Consider the following 19195-nt stretch of genomic DNA (forward strand, 5'->3'; position numbering starts at 1 on the left):
CCATACGCGGTGTCTCCCGCCCTTTTTAAAATTATATCCATGTGTGGTCTCTCCTGCCAACAATACTTTGGTGCAGACATTCCCTGCTACCACAATTATTTCCAACATGACAAATATTAATTATTGCTAAGCATCTTTCATAATTTGTGGTTTGACAATAGACAATAGAAATATACAAGTCTTACAGTCTGTATAACATTTCACTTCTCAAATAGCCTTTGTATCGGCATTCTTATAAGTCGTGAGTGTGTTTGTGGGAGACGGTCCCCACCTAGCCTACCATCCGCGTGTTGCAGCATGGACGCGCGCGGCGGGCAGCTGCAGCGCTGGTCGGACCAGGAGGTGCTGGACGGCCGCGCGCACTTCTGGGCCGACCGGAGGCCCGCCGAGCTGCTCATCCGGCGCGCGCTCGCCTCCGACGCCGCCGTCTACCGCTGCCGCGTCGACTTCCGCGTCGCCCAGACCCGCAACTCCAGGGTCAACCTCACCGTCATCGGTAAGCAGCACTAGATTTAGCATCCGTACACATTACAAAAAGGAATGTATATATGTATGTATGGTCCACATCACTTCCTAAACCAGTTGACCGATTACAGCCAAACTTGGTACGCGAAACGCTTAATGTATGGAAACAACCACCTCCACCCCAAAGAAGATCAGTTGGGGGTGAGAAAGATTGTAGCTCCACAAATGGCAAGCCTAAATTAAAAAAAAAATGGCTCTGAGCACTATGGGACTTAACATCTGTGGTCATCAGTCTCCTAGAACTTAGAACTACTCAAACCTAACTAAGGACATCACACACATCCATGCCCGAGGCAGGATTCGAACCTGCGACCGTAGCAGTCGCGCGGTTCGACTAAATTCATCCGCTAGTTGGGAATGTGTGTTCTCAGTGACTTGCAACAAACTTTCCGCATAATTTCAAAGCTTTCCGAGACTCTTTTTCGCTGATGAAAGGAAAAAAGTTTCTCGGTCACTGCATTTTTTCTGTTCCTGCAGTAAAACTGCCGCGTCATGCAAGACGTTTTAATTTATTACTTCTTTACTGTTAACTCTGTTCGCATCACATGTAGTAGTGTCCACATATACAACTGGATGCACCTGCACAATGTCCACCTCCGGTAGCTGAGTGGTCAGCGCGGCAGAATGTCAATGCTTAATGGCCCGGGTTCGATCAATCCCAACTAAAACTTTGGCATCGCTGCCCGCAGAGCCTTACTAGCCTCCTGCTTCACAACTTTGCGCCGGCCTCCTTGTCCGCCCCAGTACAGGTATCAACCATTCCAATCCCCTTTTATTACATCCAACGATTGTTCCTGGAGTTCAGTTATGTCTACCGGTCCTTACCACTTACACGTTTGTACCTCACGAAAACAGTCTCCGCATTGTTACAACAGTGCCGCCCGTCCAACCCCATCGAACGTAAGTATCCACAGTACGTGTGGTGAGACATATGGAAGGCGATCCATGCACGTTTTCTCGAATCAGACGTTCAATCAGCGTGGCACATCACCGTGAATGGCAAACAAGTTAACCGAGATCGTCTGCACCGCATCCATCTCGCCGATTCATTCCTCTGTACCCATTGTGGAGTGGATGACACGGATGTCCACCGGTTCCACTGTGGCACAGCGTTCGACGTCTGGGCACTTGCGCGGCGAATTTTGGCGTTTCTTACTCGACAGACACCAGCTCAGATCGACGTCCACATGCTATTGTACCCTGATCAGCCTTTCTACCCCTCCGCCAAAACTCACTCTGTGAATTGGATCTGTGGCCACACGATCCGCTATCTTTTTACTTCTGGCGACAAGTCTACGCTAGGATATTGGACTTAACTCAACGAACGACACTGCGTCCTGATATGCAACCCACGCTATAAGCAATATTTTTCCAATTTCTTACGGAGGACCTTCGATGAGCCACCTCGTAGCTGGAACGTCCAAGCCCTGAAAAGCTGAAAACTGTATTAACCGAACCGAACTGAATAGATCTGCTACCCAGAACCCACGCCTACGCAATGAGAAGACACGTTTGGACGAGCTGGCGTGCTGCATGCGGAGACACTTCAGGCGCTCCTGCAAGTCGCACGACGACTTTATATATTAAAATAAAAATAAATAAATAAAAGAAAACTTTTCCTTATTTATTCCTCATAATTTCTTCTTAAAGGAAAATGAAATTTGATTTTGGCTTTGAGAAACGTTTCTTTTTTTTTTTTTTTTTGTTCCACAAGATTGCTTCTTCGCCATCAAGACGCGAAGGAGACTAAAATTTTTGTTTACTGGAAGGCGAAACCAATATAATTGGAGTATTTGTTTACAAAAAAATAAAGAAATAAAAAAAAGTGGTAATCTTAAAAAAAAAAAAAAACCTGTATTCAGTTGTTGAGTGGGGCGCTAGTTCGCGTGTTTACACTACCAAATTTTTTTTCCTAACATTAAAAAAAAAGAAAAAAAAGTTTCACGGCTAGGTCGGAGATTTTCTCCGCTCAGGGACTGGTTGTTGTGTTGTCCTAATCGTCATCATTTTATCCACATCGACGCGCAAGTAGCCGAGTGGCGTCAAATCGGAAGACTTGTACCCGGCGGACGGTCCCTAGTCACACGACATTTACATTTTACCTGCACAATCATATACCAATTTGATACACACTTGAGGAAATGAAATGAAACGAGCTTATGGCATCGTTGGCCTGGAGGCTCCATCCGGAGAAGTTCGACCTCCAAGCGCTAGTCTTACTCCAGTCGACGCCACATTAGGCGACTTGCACGCCGGTAATAAGGATGAAATGATGATGAGGACAACACAACACTTACTCCCCGAGAGGAGAAAATCTCCAACCTGGCCTGGAATCGAACCCGGGCGCGTTTGCGTTTAAGGGCGAGCACATTATTACCTTGCTAAGCAGGTGGACACACTTGAGGAGAAGTGTCGTCATAGGCACTGAACAGCAAGAAAACGAAGCTACAAGGCGAAATTCGCAAAAGATACAGATGAAGTACGTGCACAAATAAGAGCCAAATGTGTTAATTACATGTGAAATATATGTAACACGTGCGTACGCGGACAAAGCCGCGGCTGAAATGCTCCTTCGAAACCACTGCATCGATTTCAGCCAAACTTTGTACACCTGTTACTTACTATCTCGAAAGAAATACTGTGGGAGTAAGAACTAGCAACCTCCAATTGGGCGTGGGGCTTGATGATGAGCAGAGAAAAGCCAACGAAGGAACTGGACTGACGGAAAGGGGTAATTAAGAGCTGGACTGATGGAGGGGTGGAGGAGGAGATGGACAGCGAGAAAGGGAGTAGGAGATGGACGGATAGGTGGAGAGGGGGCTGGAGATGTACAGATAGAATATTAGAATAAATACATACTATCCGGGCAACGCAGGGAACTCTTCATGTTTGGACAACGCAAGCGTCGTTACGTGGATCAGACAACTTACCATCTGCAGTGAGACTACGTTAGGGTATTTAACAAGTATAAAGCATATCCAGTGTACGAGACGTTTTTGAAAAGTAAGACCCCTTCAGTCGTATAAAAAGTTAATCACTAGGAAAAGTTATACTGGTGGTCTTAGTTTCCTGGAAACCTGCTTCACTTCTAAAAGCAATCCTCGTTCACTCTAATCCGTTATAGTAACAGTGCATTAACTTCTTGATGGGCTCTGTATTCGCTATATCCACATGGGAAATGAACCAGTTGACAATGGCGGTCCGAACACACTGTCGTCCTGAAACACTCGTAAACCCATTACAGTTTCAATTGAAAGAAGACACATTATTATTTTGTGAAAGACTGTACTCTAAAAACAGGTCACCATCCAGTATATGCAGTCCTGCAAGCCTCATCTGTAAGATGAACCTAAAAATGTTCGATCAGTTATTCATGAAAATAAAGAAGTATTTATTGAGTGACTGTTCGCAGCTCTTTGAATTTTTGTACCTATTTCATCAAAAGTAGCCGGGTAACTGTTAACGTTCGTTAATATGGGGTGTGTAGAACTTTCGACTTCGTGCTGTCATGGTTTCTGCTGGGGCCTCTTTCAGTGAGGTGTCTCAATGTCTGTGGACGAATGGCAGCGCATTCTTTCTCAAGAGACGATACCAGAGAAGGTGGGACCTGGAATGAAGGAGAAATACGGAGCTTTGGGCAGGCACATCCACTTCTGGAATGCCTGTGTCCACATCCAGTGCTTCACGGATGCTGCTTCATAACAGGGTGCATTTTCACGCTGATACTGTCAACGTCTCGGAACTGTTCCTCTATTTACGAAGTGCTCAACGCTTTAAAATGTGTTAGTATCCTTTCGCACTAAGCCTTTCTTTAAGCGCAATAAGGAGACCACAACCTTACCACGAGAAACAGCCCCATACTATAACATCACTTCCTCCCTACTTCACTGCTGGCAGCACACGTGATGGCAGGTTGCTTTCTTCTGGCATTCACTTAAACCCAAGCCCTTCCATGAGATTACCACAGAGTGTAGCTTCATTCAGCACTCCAAATCACTCGCTTCCGGTCACCCCCTGTCCAGTGGTGACGTACATGGGGCAACCGCAAGCGTCGCTTAGGACTGATTACTAGAATGTGTATCTTGTGATGAGCTGCTGTACCATTTCCAGAGCGAATTTTCACTCTGCAGCGTAGTTGCTCTACCGTCGTACCCCTTTCTTCTTGGCTCCCTTCGCACACTCGTTGAGCTAGCTGGGCTGCTGATAGTAATTTGAAAAACCAATAGTGACACCTCCCACTAGTTCCATGCGACATTTTTCAACCATCCCCCGCAGTGGTCGACGGTCTCTGTCCGCAGTTACAAGGTCACTCTGGCCTTGATTTAGTTGTGGTTGTTCCCTCGTGTTTCCACTTCACAGTGACATGTTAAGTGTGAAACCTCATCAAAAATGACGTTGTTGCTTCAACAAGAGGTGCGTCTGAATTTCTAGTGCAATACTGTGAAAATTTCTCACCCCCAGGGTTCCTTGACAGAGATAGTAAATTACTAATTTCTATAAATTTGTGGCTGCTGCAGTCCGTGGCGTTCGCCAGACTCACAGACAGGCACCAGAAATCATGCCCACTGTGCCTGCTACGAGGGGTTTTGTGGGGGACTTAGCAGATGAAGTTTTTGGATGTAAAATCAGTTTAAGGATCGTATAGCTCTCAAATCTCCCGCTTCACGGTTCGCTCACACAGGAGACAATGCACTCTGACCTGAGTGCTGTAGGAGTACAAAGCATAGGCAGTGTCTTGAATGTGTCTCTTCACGTTCTCTTCGATTTGACGAAGAACGTCCTCTTAAAAGACAAGAGTGCAGGGTGACTGTGGAGCACATCCTAGTTTCGAACATACTAATTTCTCGCTGCGGTTGTTGTATTGGTACTAAGATGTTAACGGATCTCATAATTGTAACATGGGCCCTATTCTCAACTTGTCCGCGTACCGTGAAGTGAGAGATTTGAAAATGATCCGATCTTCAAATTTATTTTCTGCCCAAACGGTACATTTACGTACAGACGCTCCCCATCAAAACTTCACCTAAAACCTCTAGAGGTCTGTAATAGGAATTTTGAATAGTCTTGGATATGGGACAGTTATCCTGGCCGTATGCAGGATTGTTCAGTAAATATCGTTATGGAACAACGTCATGGGACTGGAACATGGTCTAGTCAGTCACTCAATGACAGGGTAAATGGTTCAAATGGCTCTGAGCACTATGGGACTTAACATCTGAGCTCATCAGTCCCCTAGAACTTAGAACTATTTAAACCTAACTAACCTAAGGACATCACACACATCCATGCCCGATGCAGGATTCGAACCTGCGACCGTAGCAGTCGCGCGGTTCCGGACTGCAGCACTTAGAACCGCGTGGCCATCTCGGTCGGCTGACAGGGAAAAGGAAAACATGCTTACAGTGATATACTCTTCACTATGTTCAGTGACACTCTTACTTACACACACATTCATACTACTACACGTTCAGAAATTCTGAAATATAGGGTATTGTCATGCAAATATGATTTTAGTTTGGGTGTAAAGCTAATTTTGTTATTCATTCAGCTGTTATATTACTGGGTAGTTGGTCAAACATTTTTACGGCGAAGGCCAAAGTCCTTTCTGTAGGCAGTGTGATGGATAAATGTGTGATCTTCTTCCTGTACGGTTCTTACAGCTGCCGCCCCATCCCACATAAGTGAAGAAAACGGTTTTCATCTGGGCATGCTTCGTCGCCTTCTTTTATTTTTCTGGTCTTTCGTGACCTCCTTTATCCCCTCTAACCGGGCAGCCTCTGGCGTCCCTCTCCTCTTTGTTCCGCGAGGATGGTACCTCAAGGTCACATTCGTTTTCTATGACCATACTAGCTGCCTTTCTATTTGTGATGCTTTCTTGAGTCTATGTCATTTTTCTAATTGTATATCTTACATGGTGTCGCCGAGATATCCTACACAATCTCCTCAGATAGTTCAATTCTATGATTGATTTTTTATTTTTTTCCAGTAGAATCCCAGCAGTTACATTCGTAGGTCTCGATAGGCTCTCTGGTTGATAGCGTATATCATTTCTCATTCTAGCGTTATGGTGATAAATGTTACTGTAATACTCAAACTGTGACTGGTTGTTGACAACGAATTTTATGAGGGGGTAAATGTACAATACGGATGCTACCAGTATGACCAACTGTTTAAATACACGTCAACAAGAGGTTCTTAGGGGACGCTGCTGTTTCCCCTTATACAGGCATCTGTGCAAGAATTAATTTTATACCTCAATGAGCAGTTACCCCAGAAAATGTTGCAATAAGACATTCCGGTGAGTGGAAACAGATATCTAGTACATTGATTCTATGATATTTTGCCCGTTCATGACGTGCACCTCCATACAGCGTGAAGAAAAATTGGCGCACTCGGAGGTCGATATGTGATTTCTCATCCACATCGAAGACAAAAGTTTACCTGGCAAAATCAGAGTAGGTGCATTTTGAAAACATGTATGAAATGGCAAAATCAGATTGGGTGCATTTTGAAAACATGTATGAAAACGAGAAGCTGGCAACACTAACACATCGTGTAGCTCACCAGAATGTACAGAGTAGCGTGTAACACGCCGTACCACCGTACCAGCCGTGGTAGTTCACTGAGAAAGTTGTAGGGACGTCAGACCTACGATGAATACGTCGATATGATTTTGTAGCTGCGTGCATCCGATAACGTAGCTGCTGCTGCTTGTGCGGATGTTGCATGGTAGCCATAAAGGCGAAGACCCGATAAGAATGGTTTTCGTAGTCTGGAGCAACACCTTCGAGAAATCTTCATCCATATATACAAATCAAAAAAAATTTTGCATCACCCCAGTTCCGAGAATTCCTAAAGATAGACATTGACTGTGGATATTTTATCACAGACACAGTCCCTTTGACTCTTCAGAGGTGTCACTGAACTCACCGAAAGACGTAAACAACCAGCCATGAGCACCGCCTATTAGACAGAGGTGGTCCAACAGCCGATCAGTTCCAGTCATTCCACTGGGAAGTAGATACACGGTTCGTGTTGTCTGTAGTTCAACCATACCTAGACGGTCAATACCGCGGTTCGATCGCGTCCGCATTGTTACTTTGTGACAGGAAGGGCTCTCAACAAGAGAAGTGTCTAGGCTTCTCGGAGTGAACCAAAGCAGTGTTGTTCGGACATAGAGGAGATACAAAGGGACAGTAACTGTCGATGACATGCCTCTCTCAGGCCGCCCAAGGGCTACTACTGCAGTGGATGACAGCTGCCAGCGGATTACGGCTCGGAGGAACCCTGACAGCAACGCCACCATATTGAATAATGCTTTTCGTGCAGCCACAGGACGTCGTGTTACGACAGGTCAGGCTGAACTCCTTAGACACACTGTCCAGCGAGTGCAACAAGGTGGAGGTTCCCTGCAGTGTTGGGATGACATTATGTAGGGCCGACGTACACCGCTGGTGGTCACGGCATGCGCCGCAACAGCTGTACGATGTGTGAATGCCATCCTCCGACCGATAGCGGCAACCATATCGGTAGCATATTGGCGACATTTTGCGCGCCCATAGTGCACATCTTGTGAACGACTTCCTTCGGGGTAGCGACATCGCTCGACTAGAGTGGCCAGCATGTCCAGACATGAACCCTGTCGAACATGCCTGGGATAGATTGAAAACGGCTGTTTATGGACGACGTGACCCACCAACCCCTTTGAAGTATCTACGCCGAAACGTCGTTCTGGAGTGGGACGATGTGGACAAACAGTGCGTTGATGAACTTGTGGATAGTATGCCACGACGAATACAGGCATGCATCAATGCAAGAGGACGTGGTACTGGTATTAGAGGTACCGGTGTGTACAGCAATCAGGATCATCACGTCTGAAGACCTCGCTGTATGGTGGTGGAACATGCAATGTGTAGTTTTTATGAGCAATAGAAAGGGCGGAATTGATCTTTATGTTGATCTCTATTCCAATATTCTGTACGGGTTCCGGAATTTGCGGAACCGAGGTGATGCAAAACATTTTTTGATGTGTGTACAGTGGACAGTTGCCATCAAAGCACTAGACGTACGCCAGTAACCTCGTCGAAGTACCCGTGGTACTGCAACGCAGTTCCAGATATCTGGAAGGCTAGTTGTTAGTTTCACGACGTAGAACTGCATCCATTATCTTTACGCGTTAACTTAACACCATTGGTCAGAAGACTGAATTCGAGGTACAATTTTGTGATTGGGTTTCGTGTCAAGTGGAAGATAATGAACATTTTATAAATAATTTGATATGGAATGAAGAATCTAGCTTCACTCGTGAATACGTTTTCAACCGCTTCAACAGTCATTATTGCTCGTAGCACAACGTACGTGTCATCCATGAATGTGACTCCCAGTCATGCTTTAGAATAAATCTGCGGGATGATATCGTGAGAGGAATGCTTTGGCACCCTTCCCTATTGCCGGGCAAGTTTAATGCGCCATGTATCGTGCGTTCCTTTTCAATACTTTGCTTGACGCATTAGAAAACTTCTAACCTGGTGCTCGGCGACAGCTATGTTTTCAGTATGATGGTGTATCGCCACACTTTGGAATCAATGTGCGTAACCATTTAAGTCTTCCAGGGAAATAAATTGGTCATAGAGGTCAAACGTTATGGGCTCCACGCTCCCCGGATTTTAATCCACTAGATTTTTACATGCAGAAACATTTAAGGGGAGCTTTACTATCTTTGGCCCGAAAAAAGCATGTTCTTTGAGAATTTTTTTCTCGGGATGTGTTATAGATATGAATGTCAAATTTGCTCAAAATGTTTATTGATACGTCCTCTACAAACTGGAATTTTGTCGACCGGAAATGTCGAAGAGTAAAGGCGGAAGTGCTGCAGGAACGAAACAAAATTTCGATGTAGACCTCCACTCGCGGTGTGTCACAGGTCAGCCGTCTCGTCTGAAATCAAAATTGAGTAGACGTTAGCGAAGTATACAAGAATCTTTAGAAGTTGGACCTGGCTTAAGTTATTTGGACCATAGGAAACAAAATGGCGACCATTTAAAGAGAAATAGGGTTTTTTCATCGATTTTTCGACTTCGTCGGCCAAGTAAAAATATTTCTGTTTGATGGATCGGAATAAAAGTGGTACAACTCCTATACAATTTAGTTAGCTTCGTCGGAAACAACGAATTATGCCAATCGATTCAGTAGGTTTGTAGTTTCCATACCGCGCGATAAAAGAAACGTCATTTCGAGAAAAACGCGTTTGAAGTTTTGACTACATGTAAATGCAACATTATAGTGCGTACGTTCAATCTGCTATTCCTGGTCCATAAACTAGTCCTTCCTCTTCCTCGCAGAGGGCGTCCTGCTCGATCTGGAACATACTGCCCAGCTCCCGAGGCGCTCGTACGACAGGTCGGTTTTCGGCCGCTTGAAACATGTGGTGGTCTGAATGCTTGGCGAACTGTGTGGAATAGAATCCCAGGGTGACGTCCATCGTTTTCACTGTCTTCAGAATTGCTGAATACACTTCGCTGAAGCTGTTCACTGCCAGGAAAGTCGCAATCTCCACAGTCTTCGCACCAGAATGCAAATGCTTGGGGGCTAAATTCCAGACACACGCGTTCAAACTTTCATTTTAATTTTGTGTGTTTCCTCCGAAGCACCGGCACAGTAACTCGTCCTCCGAAAGAAATAGAAACTGGTACGTGAAAAAGTCCGATTTCAGGCAGGTGCGTTTTTTGTTCAACCGCGAATAACAAACATTTCCGTCCCTACTTCGGAAATATCGTTTCAGGGGTGGATTCTAAACATTTTTATGGATCCAAAAATGCAATTTTTTAAAAAATCGATTTTTGAACCAAAAGATTGTAAACCTCCCCTTAAAGAAAAATGTTTATAGTACTCCTGCCATAGATGTACACGACCTAAGGGCTCCCGTGCCTGCCGCTTCGGCAGTGGTGCATGCAGGTGTGTTGTGTAGCGTTCAAGAAATTATGTTCCAGCAAGTGGTAAAGAACTTCCAAATACTAGGTGGTCGCTTTGAACATCTCTAAAGGGAAAGTTATTCGTACGTGTACGTACCGCCTCTATGACGATAAGCCTCGACGTCATAAGTACAGAATGGAGCTACTGTGCGTAGCATAAACTGCAATCTGGTGTAGCTTACCTGTTGTGTTTTTTGTGCCTCACTGGAGAGAGATGATGTTAGTGGATCCAGCATTATTTTCTGTTTTCTTTATTTGTATCTTGGACGAATTACTTTGGTTTACGTCTGTAAGAAGCTCATATTATGTCTTAATTTCTAAATAAAAGTAGTAGTAACACAATAAAATATACAAGTTACAGAATTTTTAGATATAATATGATTAAATTTGAAGCTTTAATTGGAAAAAAAGTATTTGACTCGAACGCCACATTTCTTCGTCTCATTGGGCTAATGAGTCACCTCTGCATGGCGCTGCGTTGATGGCACCTGCTCTTGACCACGCCGCACGCAGTTATGCGTCGCCAGAACCTCGTTTTTTAAACGGCATCCTGTTGGCGCGACAAGGTTTTGCTGGACAGACTTTGGCTTGAATTAGGATGTGGAATAGCATGGCAACTGCCAATGGAGGCATTATTTCTTACATGACGCTGTTAGTAATGTTCTTTTGGGAGGTCCTGATTCGAACCGTTCATTGCACACAATCCTCTTCCCAATGTTTTTTTTTTATTTTCTTTGTTTTACACTTCTATTTCCGTAGGGTGAAACTGAGGAGCAAATCTCCAAAGTCATGGTACGTGTCCAACAGGAAATTACAACACAAAAGGAATAACAGATAAAATAAAATGTTTATGAACCCAAAAGAAGACAAGGAACAAGCTTATGTAAACGCAGTCAACAATATAACACAGGCATCACCTTAATTTTTCAAGGAATTCCTCGACAGAATGGGGGGAGTGACCGAGGAGGAAACTCTGCAGTTCCGAATTGAAAGCGCGTGGATTACTCCTGAAATTTTTAAATTCTTGTGTTAGCTTATGAAAAGTGGACAGTGGCGCCAATGCAGAGTTACTAAACACAGCCTTCCGAAATGCCTTCACAAAATAAGACGAATAAATATTCCAGAATTCGAATCGAGAACAGCTGCCAAAATGAGTAACGTGGAAGTAAAATCCTCGGAGTAGCGAAGGAACTTGAATTACTTAATAAAAGCAAGTCTTCTGGTCCAAACTGTATACCAATTAGGTTCCTTTCGGAGTATGCTGATGCATTAGCTCCATACTTAACAATCATATACAATCGTTCGCTCGACGAAAGATCCGTACCCAAAGACTGGAAAATTGCACAGGTCGCACCAATATTAAAGAAAGGTAGTACGAGTAATCCACTAAATGACAGGCCCATATAGTTAACGTCGATATGCAGCAGGATTTTGGAACATATATTGTGTTCGAACATTCTGAATTACCTCGAAGGAAACTGTCTATTGACACACAGTCAACATGGGTTTAGAAAACATCGTTCCTGTGAAACACAACTAGCTCTGTATTCACCTGAAGTGTTGAGTGCTATTGACAATAGATTTCAGATCTATTCCGTATTTTTGGATTTCCGGAAGGCTTTTTACATTGTCCCACACAAGCGGCTCGTAGTGATATTGCTTGCTTATGTAATATCGTCTCAGTTATGGGACTGGATTTGTGATTTCCTGTCAGAGAGGTCACAGTTCGTAGTAACTGACGGAAAGTCATCAAGTAAAACAAAAGAGATTTTTGGCGTTCCCCAAGGTAGTTTCTTATCTATATAAACGAATTGGGAGACAATCTGAGCAGCCATCCTCGGTTGTTTGCAGATGACGCTGTCGATTATCGAGTGATAAAGTCATCAGAAGATCAAAACAAACTGCAACATGATTTAGAAAAAAATATCCGAATGGTGCGAAAAGTGGCAGTTGACCCTAAATAAAGAAAAGTGTGAGGTCACCCACACGAGTGCTAAAAGGAACTCGTTAAACTTCGCTTACACGATAAATCAGTCTAATCTAAATTCAACTAAATGACTAGGTAACACAATTACGAACAACGTAAATTGGAAAGAGCACATAGAAAATGTTGTGGGGACGTCTAACCAAAGACAGCGTTTTATTGGCAGGTCACTTGAAGATGTAACAGGTCTACTAAGGAGACTGCCTACTAGAGTGCTGCAACGCTCAGTGTTTGACCGGTCACTGCTCGCCTGTTGACGGAGGGACCGAGCCGCTCGTGTCCGGTCCCATACGGCTCGGCTCGGTCACGTACTCGCCCCATATCTGTTGTCCGGATTCCGGACACGCGAATAACCGAGCATGACCGGTCACCGCTGACGTCTCACCTCGCCTCGCCCTGGCTCGCTGCACTGGACTGTACAAATCCAAGGCCTCTCTATCTCGGATAGAAGACGAGTCTCATTTCCAAACAGTAGATATATTTTTCCTTTCAATAATAGGAAACATTAAATAAGTGCTGTCCCTGAGATTTAGAAGACAACCATCTTCATAAAGAAAGCACACAAAGAACATTAAACGTTTAGAGACTAAGTTGTCATACTTTTCACTTGTCTGCGACAGAAACAAAAATATAGTTATTGTTGATCAGCAGTATATCACTAACGCGTTCCGGATTTGATTGGCTGCGGCGGTTTGTTGGTAACATGCCGGCTTTACTAAAGCATCTTTCGCTAGATGCACTTGTTGCTGGATACGTAAAACACGCCTTGCAACTGCAGCCAGTCCTGGCAGATCTGTTTCGTGTCTGCTACACCGCTTTAAGATGTCATCATCATCTCCGGGGTGCAATAAAATGTAGAGATCTATTTCATCGGCTGCTGATGATCTGTTGTTCCTCCATTCTTTGAAACGATCTCTCTATCTGGGTGGTGATGACACAGTACTTGAAGGATCTACGACAATAAACAAAAGAGACAAGTAATACAGAACTGATGTGGAAATCATCGAAACGTTCCTGTAAAAACGAGGTGCTTTACGTTAATGAAATATTATACGAATCATAAGATTCCCGTTTCTCTAGACGGCCGATGTGGCCGTGCGGTTCTAGGCGCTTCAGTCTGGAACCGCGTGACCGCTACGGTCGCAGGTTCGAATCCTGCCTCGGGCATGGATGTGTGTGATGTCCTTAGGTTAGTTACGTTTAATTCTAAATTCTAGGAGACTGATGACCTCAGATGCTAAGTCGCACAGTGCTCAGAGCCATTTGAACCGTTTCTTTATATAATAGACTATCCACTAACTATGCAAAAACGATTATGTTAATGAGTGCATGTTGTACCTGAGCAAGAAGCACACATTTGTCGCACATTACTAAGAATTTCCTGCTATTCATTTATTTCAAGCATATTAATATCACTGAAAGACGGCCAATGAAACGTAGCAATTTTATGTCTGGAAGTGGTGACAATCTTCTCACAAACGAAAGTCAAGGCTTGATTTTTAATCCTTTGTACCTCCTGTTAAAAAATACATATCTGTTAGTACACATGAATTACGCTAGTTAATGATAAAGCTATAGCGTATCATAACAGTGCTTTTAACTGCACTAATTACTCACCTGCAAATTTGTTGCAGTTTTTGGAACCAAAGAAGAACCAACTGGATTGTCGGTTCTTTTTCGCCTTGTAATTCATCTGTGGCCTCTTTAAATGGTCTCAGAAAATGCGCAATTTTTCAGCCTGTAAGCGGAGTCCTTTTCCGTCAGCAAAGCAGCAGCTTCGCTATACTAAGTGTGTAAGGATTCCAGCGTAGTGTACAAGCTGTTCTAGCGTGTGCAGATCTCTTGTTTCAACGCTGATTTCAAAGACGAGGCCACTTTTCTTAGTGTACCTTACAATGTATTTTGCAGTATTTACTGTTGATGCGATGTTCGGGGCATGATTTAACAAGAAGTTACCTTCATCGAAAATATGGCTAAGTGCTGCGTTTATACAATGAGCAGCAGAAGGAATCCTTTCATGATTTTCCAAAGCCTTTATTACGTTGGCACCCTAGTCCGAGATAAAAACAAAACTGTGCAACATGGCCAGCAGAATGTCCCTATCAGCCATCATCTCTTCAATTTCTTTCATAATATTTACACCCGTCTTCTTAACATCCGGGAATTTTGTTGTAAATAGAACATTGTTCACAATAAACCTATCTGTGTTAATGGAATGTGTTGTAAGAGTCAAATGATGCACGTGCTTTTACGAATCAGTCTACATATGAACTGTCGCAGCACATGTTTTATTAATAATTTCCGCAATAACAGAAGGCAATATGTTGTTTATTATTGCATCAGCTTGTTCTTTGACATGTCTGTTTATAGTAGAGGGATGTGTCATGACATCTGCCAAGTTAACTTCTCTGTAATGCGCACCTAGATGTATTAATGCTTGCCGCAGTTCTCTGAAACCTTCACCGGAAACAGCATTAAAATCTCTCATATCTTTAGCACACATTGCTGTAATACTATTTTTTATTACTGTCAGTATCCCTGAAGGAGCTATATCTTTGTGAGGTTTCTTGCAACTGTGTTTCTTTAAATGAGTGGTTCCCGACTGGAAACACAATAATGTGGAGCAGTTTATACACGATACGTACCCAGTAGACGCACTGTTTTCGTCTACAACCAGCAGAAATGTACTCCATACTTGGCTTTTTAGACCTTCCCTTTTCTTCAATGTGTAAACATTGGTTTCAGTCTTACGTCTTACTGCACTAGCTTCCTCGCGCTGCATGATTGCAGAGAGAGAGACACCACAAATGGGAAACCCGTACTGGCTGCAGTCTCACACGGATAATGACATGTGTAATGTGTTTGAAGTTATGGGCTACGTATTCGGTCCGGGCTTCTGTACTCGGTCACAAGAACTTGTGCCGGTAGCCTATCCAGTTAGGGTGTGCTCACCCTACCTCGTATTTTGTGCTCGCTTACTCGGTCATGCAGGACTCTACTGCCTACACTACACTTCTCCGTCCTCTTTTAGAATACTGCTGCGCGGTGTGGGATCCTTACCAGATAGGACTGACGGAGTACATCGGAAAAGTTCAAAGAGAGGCAGCACGTTTTGTATTATTGCGAAATATGGGAAAGAGTGTCACAGGAATGATACAGGGTTTGGCCTGGATATCATTAAAAGAAAGGCGTGTTTCGTTGCGACGCAATCTTCTCACGAAATTCCAATCACCAACTTTCTCCTTCGAATGCTAAAATATTTTGTTGACACCGACCTACATAGGGAGGAACGATCACCACCACAAAATAAGGGAAATCAAAGCTCGTACGGAAAGATGTAGGAGTTCATTCTTTGCGCGCGCTATACGAGACTGGAATAATAGAGAATGGTGAAGGTGGTTCGATGAACCCTCTGCCAGACACTTAAATGTGATTTGCAGAGTATCCATGTAGATGTAGATGTAGATGTAGATGTAGATATACCGCACGCCGATCTGCACAAGAGTCAGCGAAGTCTGATCCAATTTCAGATTGGATTTCTGCATAGTATTAATCAAGTGAAAGCTGCTAATTTTTTGAATAAGCTGAAATTGTTAAAAAGAAACGACAGTATAAAATGGTTCAAATGGCTCTGAGCACTATGCGACTCAACTTCTGAGGTCATCAGTCGCCTAGAACTTAGAACTAATTAAACATAACTAACCTAAGGACATCACACACATCCATGCCTGAGGCAGGATTCGAACCTGCGACCGTAGTGGTCACGCGGTTCCAGACTGAAGCGCCTTTAACTGCACGGCCACACCGGCCGGCAACGACAGTATAGAATATACATATATTGAGAGGCCGATGTCAGATTACCCAGACTAAAGAACGGGGGTCGACAAAAGGTTCGCGAACTTACACCACTTATTGACCGAACCGCTGGCTTCTGAGCCAGAAATACCTTTAGAGAATTGGAAGTTACTCCAACATATAGTACCGTGCTCCATAACCGAATGAAAATGAAGTAGACTACTTTTCTTGCAGAATATCACTTACTTCAGATACCGTTGGAATAGTAAAAATGCCAGCGTTATATCTTTGAACAAGATCTAGAACTTGGGCTTTCCGCGACAGTTTACTATCTGTCCGAACAAACAGAAATTTTAAGTGTTCAGTTTCACTAATCATATGCCCATTCTGTGAAATTAAAAGTCGGGCTTTTTTGAAAAGTGCTTAGAAGCTGTAAAAACGGAGTCTAACTGTGGTTTAGCGTCAGTTTATTTTCTAAAAGCCATGAACTTCGTTCGGAAAATTATTGAAATTGTCTAACATTCAGTGGCATTAGCAAGTCATGCTGGGTTCTTCTTGAGAAAGCTGTAAACGTTTCCGGCCATTATCTGTTAGGGTCTTTTATCGACCACTGTTCTGTGTTACATGGCTTCAAGTGGAACACATCACTTAGTTTGACTGAATGTCATCAGTGGTTGTGGGTCACGTGATCACCCAGCGCACAGGATTCTGCAAAGTAGTTTGCTCCTTTTAGCTGATGCTATTGCTTTGCCCGGTGAGTTTAAATGGTTCAAAATTGCTCTAAGTACTATAAGATATAACATCTGAGGTCATCAGTCCCGTAGACTTAGAACTACTTAAAACTAACATAAGGACATCACGTAGGGCCGGCCAGAGTGGCCGAGCGGTTCTAGGCGCTACTGTCTGGAACCGCGCGACCGTTACGGTCGCAGGTTCGAATCCTGTCTTGGGCATGGATGTGTGTGATGTCCTTACGTTTGTTAGGTTTAAGTAGCTCTAAGTTCCAGGGGACTGATGACCTCAGCAGTTAAGTCCCATAGTGCTCAGAGCCATTTGAACCATTTGACATCACACACATCCATGCCCGAGGCACGATTCGAACCTGCGACCGTAGCAGCAGAGCGGTCCCGGACTGAAGCGCCTAGAACCACTCGGCCACAGCGGCCGGCAGTTTAAATGGAAATGACATTCATTCAACTTGGTACTGTTCAGGGATAAGTCGAAGAGTTGTATGAGACACTTTTGTTTGTAAATTACACTTGCTTACAAGTAGCAGTGTGTGTGTGTGTGTGTGTGTGTGTGTGTGTGTGTGTGTGTGTGTGTGTGTGTGCGTATGTGGGTGTATGTGTTGACTTGAGTTCCTTGAGTTGTGGCTAGGGCTTTAGATTTAGGTTGCCACGCAACTGAGACGTGACGGCCACTAATTTTCTGCTGCAGTGCCTCCGACGCGACTGTTGATCGAGGACGACGCCGGCCACAGGTTCACCTCCGTAGCCGGGCCCTTCTCTGAGGGCGACACGCTGCACCTGCGATGCATCGCCTTCGGTGGTAAGTCGGCCGCAAGACGGCTCTACGCTGCGCCATGCAGATTCTTTCAGATGCAGGGAGCAGGGAGTGGCAACTGGCCCTTAACATAGACAAATGTAATGTATTGCGAATACATAGAAAGAAAGATCCTTCATTGTATGTGTTAGCGGAACAAACACTGATAGCAGTTACTTATGTAAAATATCTGGGAGTATGCGTACGGAACGATTTGAAGTGGAATGGTCATATAAAATTAATTGTTGGTAAGGCGGGTGCCAGGTTGAAATTCATTGGGAGAGTCCTTAGAAAATGTACTTCATAAACAAAGGAGGTGGCTTACAAAACACTAGTTCGACCTTTGCTTGAGTATTGCTCATCATTGTGGGATACGTACCAGGTCGGCTTGACAGAGAAGATCCAAAGAAGAGCGGCGCGTTTCGTCACAGGGTTATTTGGTAAGTGTGATAGCATTACGGAGATGTTTTGCAAACTCAAGTGACAGACTTTGCAAGAGGGGCGCTCTTCATCGCGGTGCAGCTTGCTGTCCAGGTTTCGAGAGGGTGCGTTTCTGCATGAGGTATCGAATATATTGCTTCCCCCTACTTATACCTCCCGAGGAGATCACGAATGTAAAATTAGAGAGATTCGAGCGCGCACGGAGGCTTTCCGGCAGTCGTTCTTCCCGCGAACCATACGCGACAGGAACAGGAAAGGGAGGTAATGACAGTGGCACGTAGAGTGCCCGCCGCCACCCACCGTAGGGTGGCTTGCAGAGTATAAATGTAGATGTAGATGTTGGTACAGGGTGCTTACGATTAAACGTCGCTACTTGAGACGACCGCCATGAAAAACGACTATGAAAGTGAAATTTTGTGGAAACAATTATGGGGACATGCGGAAGAGAAATAACGAGTAAACCGCTGAAAGAAACACGTTTTAATTTCCACATGGGGGTCTAACCTTTATTAATTGCACACCAAGCTGACGTTTCGGGTTACAAACGTAGCTGAATGGGTACGAAAGCCGGAACTGCACTAGATATCATTTCACAGTAATTGTCCACAGACTTTTTGAACGGTGGACCAGGGAATGTTCAGCTGTCGTGACAAGGCTCGCTGTTTGAAGATAGCACATTGCGTCCAGCATTCTCAGCCATGGCAACAGTAACTTCCTCAACAATTTGTTGCGCAATTGGCCGTCGGCCTCTCTCGGGAGCAATCCCAAATCAACAGTTAATTAGAACTTCCGAAGCATGTTCCTCAATCATGGTGCGGAAAGAGGACCTCTTCGTATTTCTTTAATTCATCGATACCGGCCAATAGCAGCTACACTAATGCTGTGGTGTTGATGAAACAGCTAAGCCAGAAAAGCCCTGCTCAGCTTGTCCACACCA

At 44.2% G+C, this 19195-nt stretch overlaps 1 protein-coding gene across 1 annotated transcript in view; it reads left to right on the forward strand.

The window, feature by feature from the left end:
- The window catches only part of LOC124795639 (hemicentin-2-like), a 391499-nt gene that overhangs the window by 150801 nt on the left and 221503 nt on the right, over positions 1–19195 (forward strand). Inside the window, exons 3-4 of the mRNA XM_047259712.1 lie at positions 297–496; positions 17713–17823. Coding sequence (XP_047115668.1) covers positions 297–496; positions 17713–17823 — 311 coding nt within the window. The remainder of the gene's footprint in view (positions 1–296; positions 497–17712; positions 17824–19195) is intronic.

This window comes from Schistocerca piceifrons, chromosome 4 (genome assembly GCF_021461385.2).
Source record: "Schistocerca piceifrons isolate TAMUIC-IGC-003096 chromosome 4, iqSchPice1.1, whole genome shotgun sequence".
NCBI classification, from domain to species: domain Eukaryota; kingdom Metazoa; phylum Arthropoda; class Insecta; order Orthoptera; family Acrididae; genus Schistocerca; species Schistocerca piceifrons.